At 46.7% G+C, this 16,845-nt stretch overlaps 1 protein-coding gene across 1 annotated transcript; it reads left to right on the top strand.

Annotated features, from left to right (window-relative positions):
- The first annotated feature begins 222 nt into the window (after positions 1-222).
- Uba1 (ubiquitin like modifier activating enzyme 1) lies at positions 223-14,363 on the top strand. Its single transcript, XM_051140973.1, has 25 exons — positions 223-339; positions 476-534; positions 633-801; positions 902-1,036; positions 1,947-2,053; positions 2,289-2,379; positions 2,486-2,618; positions 3,126-3,223; positions 3,517-3,663; positions 3,797-3,973; positions 4,085-4,189; positions 4,274-4,354; positions 4,806-4,961; positions 6,298-6,463; positions 6,569-6,765; positions 9,177-9,241; positions 9,471-9,666; positions 10,471-10,545; positions 10,667-10,856; positions 12,061-12,149; positions 12,405-12,497; positions 12,616-12,807; positions 13,377-13,478; positions 13,587-13,687; positions 13,853-14,363. Exons 1-25 carry the CDS (start codon positions 223-225, stop codon positions 13,986-13,988), a joined length of 3,177 nt encoding a protein of 1,058 aa, XP_050996930.1. The 3' UTR covers positions 13,989-14,363.
- Positions 14,364-16,845: the final 2,482 nt, after the last annotated feature.

Below are 16,845 nucleotides of genomic sequence, written 5' to 3'. Positions count from 1 at the left end.
GACAGTGATATGATCCTGGGCAAGCCACTTCATCTTTCTGTGCCAGTTTCTTTCCTAAAGTAGATTTGCTAATACATAAATCTGCTCCCACTCTTACCACTAAGAAGCAGAAAAATAGTTCAAGGCCAATCAGGGCTACATAGTGAGACCGTGTATTTAAAACAAACCAGAAAAATAGCCCCAGGTATCCTAGCCTCACCTCTGCCTGCCTTTCTCTTCTAGATGTCCAGCTCGCCGCTGTCCAAGAAACGTCGCGTGTCCGGGCCTGATCCAAAGCCGGGTTCTAACTGCTCCTCTGCACACTCTGTGCTGTCCGAAGTGCCCTCAGTGCCAACCAACGTGAGTATCTTCTCCCTGGAGACTGGCAGCTATGGCGGTAGGAAACGGAGTCTTTCTTACCACTCTCCATTTGCCCACACCCCACAACCCAACTCATGTATGTCGTCCTGACCCCGTTCCTGCTCTCCCTCCCCAGGGAATGGCGAAGAACGGCAGTGAAGCAGACATAGACGAGGGTCTTTACTCCCGGCAGCTGTAAGTCAGGCTGAAGTCTGCCTGAGGTGGGAAGGGCCGCTAAAAGTGTTGGACCTGGTAGGCTGGACCCTAACTTGGAGCACCCTCTAACTTGGCAGGTACGTATTGGGCCATGAGGCGATGAAAAGACTCCAGACATCCAGCGTCCTTGTCTCGGGCTTGCGGGGGTTAGGTGTGGAAATTGCTAAGAACATTATCCTTGGTGGGGTCAAGGCTGTTACCCTACATGACCAAGGCACTACACAGTGGATTGATCTCTCCTCCCAGGTACTTCTTCATAACATACTTTCTCTTGCCGAGAAACAAGCCTCTGTGTGCCACAGCCATCTCACTCTATCCTCCTCCCACTTCCCCTCCCCTCTTACAGTTTTACCTTCGGGAGGAGGACATCGGTAAAAATCGAGCTGAGGTATCTCAGCCCCGACTCGCTGAACTCAACAACTATGTGCCTGTTTCTGCCTACACTGGGCCCCTCGTCGAAGATTTCCTTAGTGGCTTCCAGGTACTTGGCAACTGCTCAGCCTCCTGCTTGATTTTCTTGGAACTTATCTTTGGTATTTTTGGTAATATTAACTGCTTAATGAGCTGTCTTGGGTATCAAGCATCATGCTGGAAAGCAGAGAGCATGCAGATACAATGAATCCTTGCGTTTGCCTTTTGGGGGAAAGATGTAGACACACTGATTATATAATACAGGAGTTATAAGGAAACTAGAAACAAAGTATCCTGCTGTGAGTGTCTAGCTCTTCTAATGTAACTTTAGGTAGGTCACTTAGATCCTGGGCCTTACTCTTTCCATTTTGAGAATAGGAATGGTAGCAGTACTAGCTTCACATGGTTCCTGTGAGGGTTAAGCATAGAGAATAGCAGTGTGGACACAAGAAAGCTGAAAAGGGCATTTACTAGTTAAAAAGTCTAGGCTGTGAGAGCTGAAAGTCTGCCTCAGGGGCTAAGGACTCCAGGGGCCAAGGTGCTATAGTAACAACAATCTGACACAGAAATAGGAGGAGCTCATCCTGGTGGGCAGAGATGGATATTCCTGGAGAAGTTAGAGAACAGTTTCAAAAATTGTGGTGGAGTGGTCAACCTCTCGAGAACCACCAACAGTTAGGGATGGTAGGAGTGAGCTCTCAGACTTTGGATTGAAACAGGTTTACCCTGCCTATGTCTCACAGGGCATGGCAGGGTTGGAGGCAGTTAGGAAACAAGTGAGTCAGCTGTTCTACAGTCTGGGCCCAGTACCACCCTGCCTTTCCCAACATGCTCTAAGCTTTCATTTTCTCTTTGCTGTGTTTTCCTCTCACTGAATCTGATCCCCAGAAAAGGCCTAGAGGACTAAAAGGATAACTCTACCTTCAGGACTGTCTGGACCTTCCCACCACTCTTCTGCCATTGTTCTCTCTTCTCCACAGGTGGTGGTCCTCACGAACAGTCCTCTGGAAGACCAGTTGCGCGTGGGTGAGTTCTGTCATAGCCGTGGGATCAAGCTAGTAGTGGCAGATACACGAGGCCTATTTGGGTGAGTGCCACTTCCCCATGCCTTTCCCCACAACTTTCCCTAGCCAGAGACTCCCATCTCTCTTATACAAGCTAAGTTTTGTATTCTGTGTTTTCACCTTTCTCTGTGTGACATTAGTTCTGTTGTCTCCCCACTGTGATGGGCTAGTTTGCTCAGCAGATATCCAGTGCACCTTAAAAGATGCCTGGGGCCTTGTGTGGGCCTCAGGCATCAGTCCTCTTGTCACTCTCTACAGGCAACTATTTTGTGACTTCGGAGAGGAAATGGTCCTCACAGATTCCAATGGGGAACAGCCACTCAGTGCTATGGTTTCGATGGTCACCAAGGTAAAGAAACCAGCCTTGGGAGCCTTGACAGACAGATGGGCAATGGCAGTTTTCTCTGTACTCTTATATTTTGACTTGCCTCTGAGGCTCACTTCTTTTTAATCAGGACAACCCCGGTGTGGTTACCTGCCTTGACGAGGCCCGACATGGCTTTGAGAGTGGCGACTTTGTCTCATTCTCGGAAGTGCAGGGCATGATCCAGCTGAATGGATGTCAACCTATAGAGATCAAAGTTCTGGGTGAGCTGGGGCCATGGGAATATCTTAGGGGAACTGGCTAGGAGATTTAAAAGAGAGGAGTCCTTGAGCTCAGAGTGAGGGGAGCCATCTCCTGAGTGCCTGAAGTGGATCAGAGAACCTGGGATCTCACCAGAGCTGATAGGTAGTGGGGAGAAACACCAACTATGTTTGAATGTTAGTAGAACATGGGCCCCTAGGATCTGAATTGAGGGGGAGGAGCCTCTTGCATTTTAAACAGGGCAGATCAGAAGATCTGCTCGTGTCTAAGCTGATTTGGGAAAGAGCAGCCTACTAGTGTAGACTTAGGGCCAGGGACACAAGGGTCTCATGTTGTCTGAACTGGCTCTGGGGCCGAGGGGAGATAGTTTCTGATCCCCAATGAGATCTGAGGTTGAAAGATAGTACCGGTATCTGCACTGGTTCAGGCATCTTTTTTCCCCCTGTCTCTTGAGTTTTGTGAACTTTAAGGAGGGTATATAAGACTGACGGCCTCCCTATCCACTCTAGGTCCATATACCTTTAGTATCTGTGACACTTCTAACTTCTCTGACTACATCCGTGGAGGCATCGTCAGTCAGGTCAAAGTACCTAAAAAGATTAGCTTTGTGAGTATTGGGGGCAGTGGTCCATGGGGGATACTTCTAGATCAGTGGTTCTTAATTTCCCTAATGCTACAACCCTTTAATACAGTTCCTTGTGTTGTGGTGACCCCCCAACCCTAAAATTATTTTCACTGCTACTTCGTGACTGTTACTTTGTTACTGTATGAAATGTAAATGGTTTTGGAGATAGAGGTTTGCCAATGGGGTCATGACATACAGGTTGAGAACTGCTGTTCTAGATAGTTTAAATTTCTTTGTTTTTTTTTTTCTTGTTTTCATGTGCTGCTCTTCTATAGAAATCTTTACCAGCATCACTGGCAGACCCTAAGTTTGTGATGACCGACTTTGCCAAGTTTTCTCGCCCTGCCCAACTACACATTGGCTTCCAAGCTCTGCATCATTTCTGTGCTCAGCACAACCGACCACCTCGACCACGAAATGAGGTGGGTAGATGGACCAGCAGCCAGCCAGGATAGAAGTCCTTGGTGCTAAAGGTTCACCATATCTCCCCCTGTGCACTGTCCATCCCCTAACAGTACCCTGAGAGAGCCTTACTTGTTTAATTTGCCCTACCAGGAGGATGCAACGGAACTGGTGGCCCTAGCACGGGCTGTGAATGCTCGGTCTCCACCTGCAGTACAGCAGGACAACTTGGATGAAGACCTTATCCGGAAGCTAGCTTATGTTGCTGCTGGGGACCTGGCACCCATAAATGCTTTCATCGGGGGCCTCGCTGCCCAGGAAGTTATGAAAGTCAGTAGGGTGGGGACAGACTGGGTTTCAACTTGCCTCTATTACTTGCTATCCAAATGTGTCAGGGTCTGAATTACACTGGCCACCTCCTCTTCCCTTCTACTTCACTAGGCCTGCTCTGGGAAGTTTATGCCTATCATGCAATGGTTGTATTTTGATGCTCTTGAATGCCTCCCAGAGGACAAAGAGGCTCTTACAGAGGCCAAGTGCCTCCCGGTATGTTAATGGGCCTGAGAGGGCATTTTTGAGGGCGTTTCTGAGGAAGTTTCTCTCTGACCCTCCTCACTTCATATTTCTCAGCGCCAGAACCGTTATGATGGGCAGGTAGCTGTGTTTGGCTCAGACCTCCAAGAGAAGCTGAGCAAGCAAAAGTACTTCCTGGTAAGTGATCTCACTGAACACTTGGCATGGTCACCTCCCTTGGTCTCAGGCCACCCCCTCTGGGTTTTTCTTCTGCACTGTAAAGGGGGAGGGTCTTTTTATTAGTCCTATTTTGAATCTCTTTAACCCATTATCTCTTCTGGTCTCATCTTCAGATGATAAAGGGTCATTTCTTTTTTTGTTCTGGGGGTTTTCAATATAGGGTTTCTCTGTAGAGTCCTGGCTGTCATGGAACTCACTCTGTAGACCAGGCTAGCCTGGAACTCACATTGACCTGCCTGCCTCTGCCTCCCAAAGGGTCATTTCTTACAGTCCTGGGATTTGAACATGTAGCAGTAGACCTTTTTCCTCAATCCTATTGCCTCCACCAGGCATGAGGAACAATGGGTTGCTTTGTGTCCACTTGCATCACCGTGACTTGCCTCTGTTTTTCTTCTTGGCTATTTCTTAGGTGGGTGCAGGGGCTATCGGCTGTGAATTACTCAAGAATTTTGCCATGATTGGGCTAGGCTGTGGAGAAGGTGGAGAGGTTGTCGTGACAGACATGGACACCATTGAAAAATCAAATCTGAACCGACAGTTTCTTTTCCGGCCTTGGGACGTCACGGTGAGAGGATGGGAGTAGGAGATGGGGCTCTGACATCTCACTTTCCTCATTTTTCTTATCCCTGGTATTTCTAGTAGAGATCTACTTATCTTCCCTTTGGCCCTTGTCTGTTTCTGGTCATTCATTCATTCAGCAAACACTAAGTAGCCCTACCTTGAATGAGTTATTTTCATCTTTTTTTTTTCCCCCTGAACAACTATCTATCTATTTATTTTAGTTTTTTAAGACACGGTTTCTCTATGTATAGCCCTGGCTATTCTGTAATCACTCTGTAGACCAGGCTGGTCTCAAATTCACAGCGGTCTGCTTGTCTCTGCCTCCTGGGTGCTGGGATTACAGGTGTGTACAACCACCGCCCAGCTGTCAGTTTCTTTTTTTATTTTCATTTTTTTCTTTCAGTACTAGTGATCGACTCTAGAGCATCATGCATGCTAGGCTACCACTGAGCTATAGCCCCTGTCCTTAAATTTCCTTTTTTCTTTTTCCTTGATTTATTTTTAAGGTGTATTTATTGCCAGGTGTGGTGGTGAACACCTCTAATTCCAACACTCGGGAAGCAGAGGTTGGCAGATCCTTTGCGTTCCAGACCAGGTCTACATAGTGAGTTCTAGGACAGTTGGGGCTACACAGTGACACCCTGTCTCAAAACAGTAACAAAGACCTATTTACTTTATATACACATATGTATGTCTACTGTGTGTGTGCCTACTGCCTGAAGAGACTGGAAAAGTATATTGGGTCCTCTAGAACTAGAATTCTGAGTTTAGAAGTGGTTGTAGGCCATTATATGTAAGTATTGGGAACCAAAAGGTGGTGCACGCCTTTAATCCCAGCACTCGGGAGGCAGAGGCAGGGGGATCTCTGTGAGTTCGAGGCCATCCTGGTCTACAAAGTGAGTCCAGGACAGTCAAGGCTATACAGAGAAACCTTGTCCTCGAAAAACCAAAAAAATAAAATAAAATCTTTTACTTAGGGAGGCAAAGGAAGGCTTATCTCTGTAAGTTTGAGGCCAGCCTGGTCTACAAAGTGAGTCCAGAACAGTCAAGACTACACAGAGAAACCCTGTCTCGAAAAACACCCCCCCCAAAACCAAAACGAGCCTTGTCCATTGTCTGTAATACATGCTTGTCTTCTGCTTTCTTCTTCATCTCACTGCCGTCTTTTCCATTTCACCTCTGGCCGTGCGACATTGTAGGATATCCTGTAACCCAGAGAGCCTCCTGGTTCTTACAGCATTAGATGAAGGTTCAGGGGATAGCTCTCTATAATGTTGAATTGAATACACCAGTAACTGGGTCCCAGGTTCTACCCTTAACTGCATCTTCTGACTTCACAGAAGTTAAAGTCTGACACAGCCGCTGCAGCTGTGCGCCAGATGAATCCTTACATTCAGGTGACAAGCCACCAGAACCGAGTAGGTCCTGACACTGAGCGTATCTATGATGATGAATTTTTCCAAAACTTGGATGGTGTGGCCAATGCCCTGGACAACGTAGATGCCCGTAAGTTTGACGGCTGGTAAAGAAGACAAGGGCAAAAGACAGAGGCTGGGTCCTCCTGTTCTTTCCCAATGTGCCTTTCATCATTGTCCCCACCCCATCACATAGGCATGTACATGGATCGCCGCTGTGTGTACTATCGGAAGCCACTGCTAGAGTCCGGCACATTGGGCACGAAGGGCAACGTGCAGGTGGTGATCCCCTTCCTCACAGAATCATACAGCTCTAGCCAGGATCCACCAGAGAAATCCATTCCTATCTGCACCCTGAAAAACTTTCCCAATGCCATCGAACACACTCTGCAGGTGAGTGCTGCTAAGGGAAAGGGGGCAGACTATGTCCACCAGGCTTTGGGGTGTTACAGGCCTAAGTATGACATGTTTTCGTCTACCACTTTTCTTTCCACCTGGCAGTTTAGCATTTCTGAATGACTTACTGGTACTCTTCTTGTAATTCCTACTTTTTTGTTTGTGTTTTGTTTTGTTTTTTTCGAGACAAGGTTTTTCTGTGTAGCTTTGGCTGTCCGGGACTCACTTTGTAGACCAGGCTAACCTTGAATTTACAGATCTGCCTGCCTCTGCCTCCTGAGTGCTGGGATTAAAGGCGTGTACCCTGCACAATTCCTACTTTTGACCGTTTTTTCCAGCTCGCAGACAGGTAAAAATGAGTACTGGTGACTCACCAGTACTTGAGAGGCTAAGGCAGGAAGACAAGACCTTACCTCAGAAAACCAACCCAAACCAACAAAAGTATTGCGAATACTGAAATATCATTCCTCACCTATGCTTAACAATGTTTTGCCATGGTTTCTTAGATTGATATGCTGAGTGTGGTGGCATACACTTTTCATCTCATCACTGAGGTGACAGGCAGGTAGATTTTTGACTTCTGTTCATTAGATGTCAGTAACACTCAGCACTCTTAACAACTTAGCGATAGTTCAACAGTTAAGAGCAGTGACTGCTCTTCAAAGGACCTGTGATTAGTTCCCAGCACCCACATGGCTGTTCACAATGGTAGTAACTCCATCTCTAAGGAATCTGATGTCATATATGTGGACTGCCTGCAGGTGGTGCACTAACGTGCCTGCTGGCAGATCATCCATACACATACATTTAAAATTGGAGCTGAGCCGTGGCTCAGTGGTTACCGAAGCACTTGACTATAGAAGATTCAGGTTTGGTTCCCAGCATGGCAGCTCACAACTATCTGTAACTCCAGTTCCAGGGGATTCAATGCCTTCTGGACTCTGTGGGCACCTATACACATAGCATAGACATAAAAATCTTTTTCTTAAAAAAGTTATCCTATACAGCTTTTTAAAAAGGGTGTTTTGAAGCCAGGCGCAGTGGCACACGCCTATAATCCCAGCACTCTGGGAGGCAGAGTAATCTCTCTGAGTTCGAGGCCAGCCTGGTCTACGAAGCGAGTCCAGGACAGCCAAGGCTACACAGAGAAGCCCTGTCTTGGGGAGGGGGGAAAAAGGTATTGTTGGGGCAGGGGAAGAACTACTATCTAACCTTGAACTGATCCTTCTGCCTCTATTTCCTTAGTACGGGGATTATAGTCATGTGCCACGATACCTGGCTTTAAAGCATTTTCATGTTAAACAAAGTAGTCATTTCTTTCCCTCTCTTCTAGTTATTTGTCTCTAGCACACGATATTTAGGCTCCCCATTTATTGCCCAAAATGAGCTTGATGCTGGTATGTCACAATGATACTCTACACATGATAACACATATGGAATGATGTTGCTTATCACAAGGCTAAAAGTTAGGAAGTTACCATATCTATGTGATGAGTGCCCAGGCCACAAGGACAGCTGTAATGCTATCAGAAGAATTCTAAGTGCAGTGTGTTGGGACGGGTAGTAGGAATAGAGGTAGGAAAAGACCAATCTTGTCTATCACTTCTCCTTCTGCCCCTGCTGTTTCAAAGTGGCTCTGTCAATTTTGTGTACCCACCAGTCTCACTCGGGCATGTGTGGCCTTGAACTTATTTGTGCCTTACATTCTTCCTCTCTCACTGGGGTTTTAACTGGTACCATTTTAAGTATACATGAGGAAGAGGGTGAGCCAATGTCTTATTTCCTGCTAAGTCCCTAGAGACTAGATAGGAATCATTATTGGATTGACTCTATTTTGTTTGTTTGTTTGTTTGCTTTTTTTGTATTTTGGTGCTAGAGACCAAGCTTGGACAAACACTTCTCTACTATTTTGTTCCTGTTGTTGATTCAGGATCTTCTACAATTGTGTTCAGCATTGAACTTGAAGCAGGGTTTAAAATACACTTAGCCAATACACCTTTTTTGTTTGTTTATTTGTTTGTTTCTCAAGCCCAGGTTTCTGTGTGTAACCTTAGCTGTCCCTGGACTCACTTTATAGACCAGGCTGGCCTTGAACTCACAGATCCACCTGCCTCTGCCTCCCAAGTGCTGTGATTACAGGCATGTGCCACCACGCCCAGCTGCCAATACACATTTTTCATCAAGGCATAGTACACATACTGGTTTTAATGCATTGTTTTTCTATACATACACTGGAATAGTTATTTCTCAGATCAAGCTCATTGACTCAAATTGAGAGGCCAGGAATGAGGGAGTGGGGAAGGTTGGGAGCTTCTGTTTTCCCAGAGTAGCTGTGTAAGGACTTTCACGTGCCTGTGGAAAGCTGTTTTGTTCATCATTCCATAAAATCCCATTTTCTCTGTCTGCAGTGGGCCCGGGATGAATTTGAAGGCCTTTTCAAACAGCCAGCGGAGAATGTTAATCAGTACCTCTCGTGAGTATCTTGCACACCCCATCCTCCTGCCTGCCACTAAAGACATTCTATGCTTACTTCAGCTATCACCCGCAGCACTATGCACACTTGTCAAAGGATTCTAAATGTTCGAGTCTCATGCTGCTGGGGATCAAAATGAGCTTTCTGTGGAGAAAGTGGGATTGCCCTAGAGCCTACTTCAGAGGCCACTGTGTAATCTTGCCCCTCGGCCCCCTCCATTCCCTAATAGAGACCCCAAATTTATGGAGCGGACATTGCGGCTGGCGGGTACCCAGCCATTGGAGGTGCTGGAGGCGGTACAACGCAGTTTGGTGCTGCAGCGACCACAAACTTGGGGCGACTGTGTGACCTGGGCCTGCCACCACTGGCATACCCAGTATTGTAACAACATCCGGCAACTGCTGCATAATTTTCCTCCTGACCAGGTAATGTGTCCGTTTGGCAGCATAGATTTCCTTGCAACCAGAGTTTGCTGCAGACTCTTCAAGTGGCTTCTTCCAGTTACTAGTCCAGGTACAATCAATGTCCAAGGCAAAAGATGTCAAAAAAATGACCTTTTTCTTTCTTCTCTCATTCCGTGGAGCAAGAGAACTGGTTCTCTTGCTGTTCCCCTTCACTGTAGTGTAGCCTGAGTCTGACCTGATTTTTATCAGGGGTGTAGTGGACCATGAAGCAGAGATTATGGACTTGAAAGCAAAGGAGTCACCATTTTTTCAAATCCCAGTTCTCTTGGAACTTGGGCAAGTCACTTCTCTCTGTGCCTTTCTTTAGCTTGAAGGACCTCACAGGGCCTTCTGTAAGAATTCATTGCCATTTATTAATATTAAGGATGCTGGGCGTGGAGGTGCATGCCTTTTAATCCCAGCACTTGGGAGGCAGAGGCAGGCAGATGTCTGTGAGTTCAAGGCCAGTCTGGTCTACAAAGTGAGTCCAGGATAGCCAGGGCTATGTTACACAGAGAAACTCTATCTCAAAAAAAAACAAGAGAAGAAACAAAAACAAATACAAAGTATCTGCTTGGTGATCCAGTCTAGTCTAGCAAGTGAAGCAAATGTCTAAGACTTGATAGTGGTTTTCTCAGCCAGGACCTTGCAGTGTGAGTCTTAGATAATTGACTCCAACCCCCTTCAAGATGGTGCATCAGGATTGTCAGAGAGCCTGCCATTTCAAGATCTTGCTTCTTGATACTCTCTTTTGTTGTTGTTTGTTTGTTTTTTGTTTTGTTTTAGCTTACCAGCTCAGGAGCCCCTTTCTGGTCTGGACCCAAACGCTGTCCACACCCACTTACTTTTGATGTTAACAATGTAAGTCTCCTTGTTCGGTTTTCCTGGGGTCGGGTAGGGAGGGTGAGTGGGTGGGATGGAGGTGGTGGCTTCCCAGCCAAGGGCAGATGTATTAACCCTACCATGCCCTGCCTTCCCCTAGACACTGCATCTGGATTATGTGATGGCTGCTGCCAACCTTTTTGCCCAGACCTATGGGTTGGCTGGATCTCGAGACCGAGCTGCTGTGGCCTCACTTCTGCAGTCAGTACATGTTCCAGCATTCACCCCGAAGTCTGGTGTCAAGATCCATGTTTCTGACCAGGAGTTGCAGAGCGCCAATGCCTCTGTTGGTGAGAGTGTTTGGCCATTTGGTCAGAAGTCACCACTCCTACCTGTTCCTAGCCTCCCCATTAGTCTTCTACTAATAGCTCTGTGACCTCACCTTCCTTTGCACCCCCCTCTCCCTGAAATGAAGACAATCTGTTGCAGGCATAGTCTTGCCCTCCCTCTTCTTTACAACTCCAGCCACCAAGAAAACAAACTTTGTTCTTCTTGTTTACTGCATGGTTTGCCTTGGTTTTATTTTCTCTGCCTCTCCTCAATCTGTTCATCTAGCGGGTGTGATCTCTAGCAGGGAGTTCCTCCTTTGCTTTTTGCCCACTTGTTTCCTTCCAGATATCCCATGTCTCCACATCCATACATCCCTCCTACCCTGCTTCTCTGTGTCTTTACCCTAATGTTGCCCATCATAATTTAGTCCCCCTGCCTGCCTTCCCTTTTAGATATCTGTAATGACTTTACAGCTCTGTACCCCCCTGTATTGACCTTCCCTCTTCCCCATCCCCTTCTTCCCTCAGAAATACCTGCCCTTTTATGTTCCTCTGTATTTCCTTAATCCTTTCTTCTACCACCTTCACAGCTTCCCTCTGACTTCTTACATGCTTCCTCCCCCTTATCTCATCCTCTATCTTGCCTCTTTTCATATCTTCTCCATCTCTCCCTCAGATCCTTCCTGTATATCCATGCTTGTGTACTTCCCTATATCCCTACCATGTCCTCTGTGTCTCATGTACATTATCTTTTTTTTTCCATGTATATTATCTTCCCAAGACTGACTGACATCCCATCCACCTGATCACTCTACCTCACCTCATCTCCACTTTCTCCTAAGGTCTTTGCTTTTGCTCCTAGTATCTCTCTAGATCTTTTTTCTTTTCTTTTCTTTTCTTTTTTTTTGGTTTTCCGACAGGATTTCTCTGTGTGGCTTTGACTATCCTGGAATCACTCTGTACACTCACAGAGATCCACCTGCCTCTGCCTCTTCCAAGTGCTGGGGTTAAAGGTGTGCGCCACCACCCGGTATCTCTCTAGATCTTGATAGCCTTTACTCCTGCCTTTTCTAGGTTTGTTCTCTATTCTGCTCTTCTTTCTTCCTTTCCCCTTCATTCTACGATCTCTCTCCAAGATCTGTATCTAACCAAATTCCCTTTGCCCTACTCTAGGCTTTCTACCTCACTCCTTGTATCTAAAGGTCTGTGTTTTCTGTTTGTGCAGATGACAGCCGTCTTGAGGAGCTCAAAGCTACATTGCCCAGCCCAGACAAGTTGCTTGGATTTAAGATGTATCCCATTGATTTTGAAAAGGTGCTGGGAAAGGGCCCTGGATAGGACAATTGGGGGTGAGCTAAGCATAGATGGGGTTGTAAAGAATGGGGATCTAGGAATATGGAACCAGGCCAGGCCTTTATAGTGATCAGATCATGGACTGCCACATAGTTCTGAATGCCACATAGCTTTCCTTCTCATCTGGGAGAGAGACCCACAGGTAATCTCATTGGAGGATACTTATGTCCCAAGAGGCCAGGGAAATTTTTCATCTGATCTACTGCTCTTACTCAGGATGATGACAACAACTTCCACATGGATTTCATTGTTGCTGCATCCAATCTTCGGGCTGAAAACTATGATATTTCCCCTGCAGACCGGCACAAGGTAAGGGGACTCTAGGCCTGATCTACCCACTCTCAGGCTTGAGTTCCTTACATCCTGTCCCTTTCTGTAGACCTGCAGCTCTTACAATTTATAACATCTCCCTTGGTCTATTTCTCAGAGCAAGCTGATAGCAGGGAAGATCATCCCAGCTATCGCCACAACCACAGCTGCTGTGGTTGGCCTTGTGTGTCTGGAGCTGTACAAGGTAGTTCAGGGACACCAACAGCTTGATTCATACAAAAACGGTTTCCTGAATTTGGCCCTGCCCTTCTTTGGGTTTTCTGAACCTCTTGCCGCACCTCGTCACCAGGTAGGTGCCCATATCAGAAGATGGGCTTGTAATAGAGTGTTATGTCAATAAAACTCACTTTGGTTTGCATTAGACCTGCTCACTAGGTCAGAGTTCCAGTCAAAATACACCTGCATCTTTTTTGCAAGAGTACAAAGGTGTAAAGTGTTGAAGGGATAAAAGTCAGTAGACCAGTGATTGACAAGATCAAGGACAGAAGATGAAAATAGGGGTCTCCTGGCAGGATGGCCTTACCAGGCCACAGAGGAAGACTTGATAGGCTGAGGTCTGGTATTAGGGGAGCTCCCCTTTCTGAGGACTAGTGGAGGGAGGGAGGATGGGATCGGGAGATGAAGAGGGAGGGGACTATAATCGGGATGTAAATAAACGAATTAAAAATAAAATCATGCCCCCCAAAAAGCAAAGGAAGTAGAGGTCTCTTAAAGGTTCAGTGCTTACTCAGAGTGACATGGGAGCCAGGAAAAGGCTTTGAACAAAACATTCTGATCTGACTTACTGGGTCTGCCTGCCTGGGTACAGAGGGCTGGGGTTCTGAAATGGCCCACATCCTATCCTCTTTTGCACTGCAGTACTATAATCAAGAGTGGACATTGTGGGATCGCTTTGAAGTGCAAGGCCTACAGCCTAATGGTGAGGAGATGACCCTCAAACAGTTCCTCGATTACTTTAAGGTAAAGGTCCTTTCTCCCTCTCACCCTACCTTGGAAATGAAATATATGGATAGAACTTTTTGGCCTTCTGCCATCATAACACTGCTGTTTCCCTTTCCTGCCTTCCAGATAGAGCACAAATTAGAGATCACCATGTTGTCCCAGGGTGTGTCCATGCTCTATTCTTTTTTTATGCCAGCCGCTAAGCTCAAGGAGCGGTTGGATCAGCCGTGAGTAGGCTGGGAAAGGCCCTGTGTTCCTTGTGTTGGGTGGGAAGCCTCAGTTTGGACCTCTTACTCCTACCTATCACCTCTCCTGCCCCTCCCTACCACCCTTCTTCGCTCCCTTTCCTTGTCTTTCTGGCCCTCCTCCCTAACCCTCACCCCTTTCCCTAGGATGACAGAGATTGTAAGCCGTGTGTCAAAGAGAAAGCTGGGACGTCACGTGCGGGCACTGGTGCTTGAGCTGTGCTGCAATGATGAAAGTGGCGAGGACGTCGAGGTCCCCTATGTACGATATGCCATTCGCTGATGATCTCTGTGCATTCCCCTGGGTCCCAGTCTTCCCTCCCCAGATACCTTCCAGTCCTGTTTACCATTTGGCCTCTGGCAGTGGTCCATCTAGCCAAGTCTGGTATTCCCTTATCACCCAGAAACCCGAGACCCTCTCACCACTGCTTTGTACCTTGTTTGGAACTTAAATCCCAATAAAAAGATAATAACCCAGATACAGCCATCCTGGCTGTCTCCAGAGAAGAAATGAGCATCCTGGAGTTGTCTGGTTCAGATAAGTACCTAATGGGCTACTCTAGCTATAAGCTTCCTGGGCAGAGAAAAATGGAAATTGCTGTCTCTTACCTATTCAATGTAACAGACATGGAGGTGCCAGTGAGATTATACCAACAGGTACTGGGTCCATGTGATTTGTAGTGGAAAGTCTCTAGCTGCCTACATCCACATCTACGAAGAACACATTTAACAGTGGATCAGGCTACAAGAGCTATGTTAGCGTGTTTGTGCATTCTCCTTTGTGGAGATGCCTTCCCCAGTTTGAAACATGGTTTCTCTGTGTAGCCTTGGCTGTCCTGGAAACTCTGTAGACCAGGCTGGCCTCAGACTCACAGAGCTCTGCCTAAGTCTGCCTCCCGAGTGCTGGGATTAAAGACGGTTGCTGCTGCCACCCAGCCTGAGCTGTCCTTTACAGTCATAGTTCCTCACAGCACCAGGAGTGCTTGTACAGGTATTTCAAGTCCATGTTGAGGACCCCTGAATAGTCAGTGTAAGGATCGCCAATGTTGAGGCGCACTGAAGTTTTTATGGATATACTTGGCTAAGGACATCTGGAGAAGAAAGTGTCCTCCTCTGATTCAGTCTGCCTATGTGTCCCCCTTGGAGGTTCCTGGGCCTTCTTTCCTTCCAGAGAAGAGCTGGATATGGGGCCGAGGAGTAACTGGTTAATGCAGGTTAGTAGCAGGAGGCTCAATCAACAGCCCCATAAATCCCAGAGCTGCTATGCTCTTGTCTTATCTGAGGGTTGTAAACAGTTGAAAACACCAATCTGGTTGGCCATCATTATGGATGCTTTCCTTTATTGATTTCTGTCTCCAACCTAACCAGAAACCAGTTTCTCTGTTGTATTTAGAAGCAGAACCCTTCTCCACTTAAGTAGAGTTCTTCGTCTTGTCCCCAAACTTGGCTTAATTCCCATCACAGCCTGTCTCCACATCTACTTCCTGAGCCAGCTCCTGGCCCTAGGCACAGTGTATGCTATTGCTACCTGTCTGTCTATACTTTTTTTTTTCTTGGCCTGATGTATTGGAGTGACCTAATTTCTTAGAGTTAGTTCCCTTTTAGTCCCCCATCATGCCACTATGGCTAACAGAGGCAGTTTGCCTCTGGTGTCTCAGGGTGGTCTCATGTTTAGAGTGAGCAGAGAGGTTTTCCCACTATCAGCACTTTATTGCTGTTACTTCTGCAGAAGACCCCAGGTGTCTGCCCATTGTCGCACTTCATTACAGGCAAGCACTGCATACACTCCTCTTTGTACTGGTTTTCTACTGAGTTCTTTCATGAGTATCCTGCATACTTTGTTCTCCATCTCTTCATTATAGTTGATTATCAGTTTCTTCATCACCAGTACTCCTGGCTTCCCTTGATACTTTACTTGTATGTGACACTCTTGTCCATCAAAACCAGCTTCTCAAGCTAGACATGGTCCATGCCTGTAATGCCAGCACTCTGTAGGATAATCAGAAGTTCCAGGCCAACGGGCTATGAGAGACTGTTTTAAAACCAAGATTTAAAACAGAAAAGCCAGTTACCCCCATGGTTCTGGCCCTATCTTAGATCACTGCCATGCATACTGTTCTGTGTGTGCACCATTGTAAAAACTGGACTGATAAGAAACAGGGCTCAGCAAGGCAGGATTGGGTCACCTTTGGGCCCCCTGTAGTCAGCAGACCCAAGAGATAGAACATGAATGTCTCTTGTCTTGGAACTATTTGCCATCCAATTATTCAACAATTTGTTTAGTGCTGACTGCCAGGTGCTATCATAGGTATTTGGTACATACTAGTGGATAAAACCTCAATGTCCTAAGGAGTTAAAAGTTGAAGGGCTTGGGCTGGAGAGATGGCTCAGCGGTTAAGAGCACCATCTGCTCTTCCAGAGGTCCTAAGTTCAATTCCCAGCAACCACATGGTGCTCATAACCGTCTATCATGAGATCTGGTTCCCTCTTCTGTATGCAGGTGTACATGCAGGCAGAACACTGTATGTAATAAATAAATGAATCTTTTTTAAAAAAAGTTGAAGGGCTAGAGAGATGCTCTTCCAGAGGACCTGAGTTTAGCTTCCAGCACCCAAATGCCTGCTCACAACTATAACACTGGTTCCAGGGGATCCAATGCTTGCTTCTGGTCTGGCCACCAGGCACACACATGATCCACAGACATACCTGCAGGCAAAACACCCATACACAAATCTTTTTGGTTTTTCAAAACAGTTTTTCTGTAAACCAGGCTGGCCTGAAACTCACAAATCCTCCTGCCCCTCTACCTCCCTGAGTGCTGGGATTACAGGCATGCACCACCACACCCAGATCCACAAATTTTTAAAAGCTAGTCTTATATGCTTGCCTAGCATGCACCAAGCTATGGCTTCAATCCCAGTTCTGCTGAAGCTGAGTGTGGTGGTATACACTTATCATCCGAGCACTAAGGGGGTAGTTGGAAGAGAATCAGGTGTTTGGACCAGCATGGCCTACGTAAAATCTTGTCTCAAACCAAGCTGGCCTGATAAAATGGCTCAGCAGGTAACCACCAAGCCTGACCCAAGTGGTGGAAAGAAGAGCCAATTCCTGCAAGTTGTCCTCTGACCTTCGCTTGTGTG

The sequence above is a fragment of the Acomys russatus genome, chromosome X, assembly GCF_903995435.1.
Source record: "Acomys russatus chromosome X, mAcoRus1.1, whole genome shotgun sequence".
Taxonomy (NCBI): Eukaryota; Metazoa; Chordata; class Mammalia; order Rodentia; family Muridae; genus Acomys; species Acomys russatus.
The sequence above is the reverse complement of the archived record's forward strand: the minus strand, read 5'-3'. Positions and strand labels throughout refer to the sequence as shown.

What these genes read in the sequence shown, in the direction of transcription:
- Uba1 (XM_051140973.1), top strand. Translation starts at nt 223, where the DNA reads ATGTCCAGCTCGCCGCTGTCCAAGAAACGTCGCGTGTCCGGGCCTGAT. An exon ending in TTACTTTTGATGTTAACAAT is followed by an intron (nt 10,546 to 10,666) that starts GTAAGTCTCCTT and finishes GCCTTCCCCTAG; the next exon opens with ACACTGCATCTGGATTATGT. An exon ending in TTGCCGCACCTCGTCACCAG is followed by an intron (nt 12,808 to 13,376) that starts GTAGGTGCCCAT and finishes TTTGCACTGCAG; the next exon opens with TACTATAATCAAGAGTGGAC.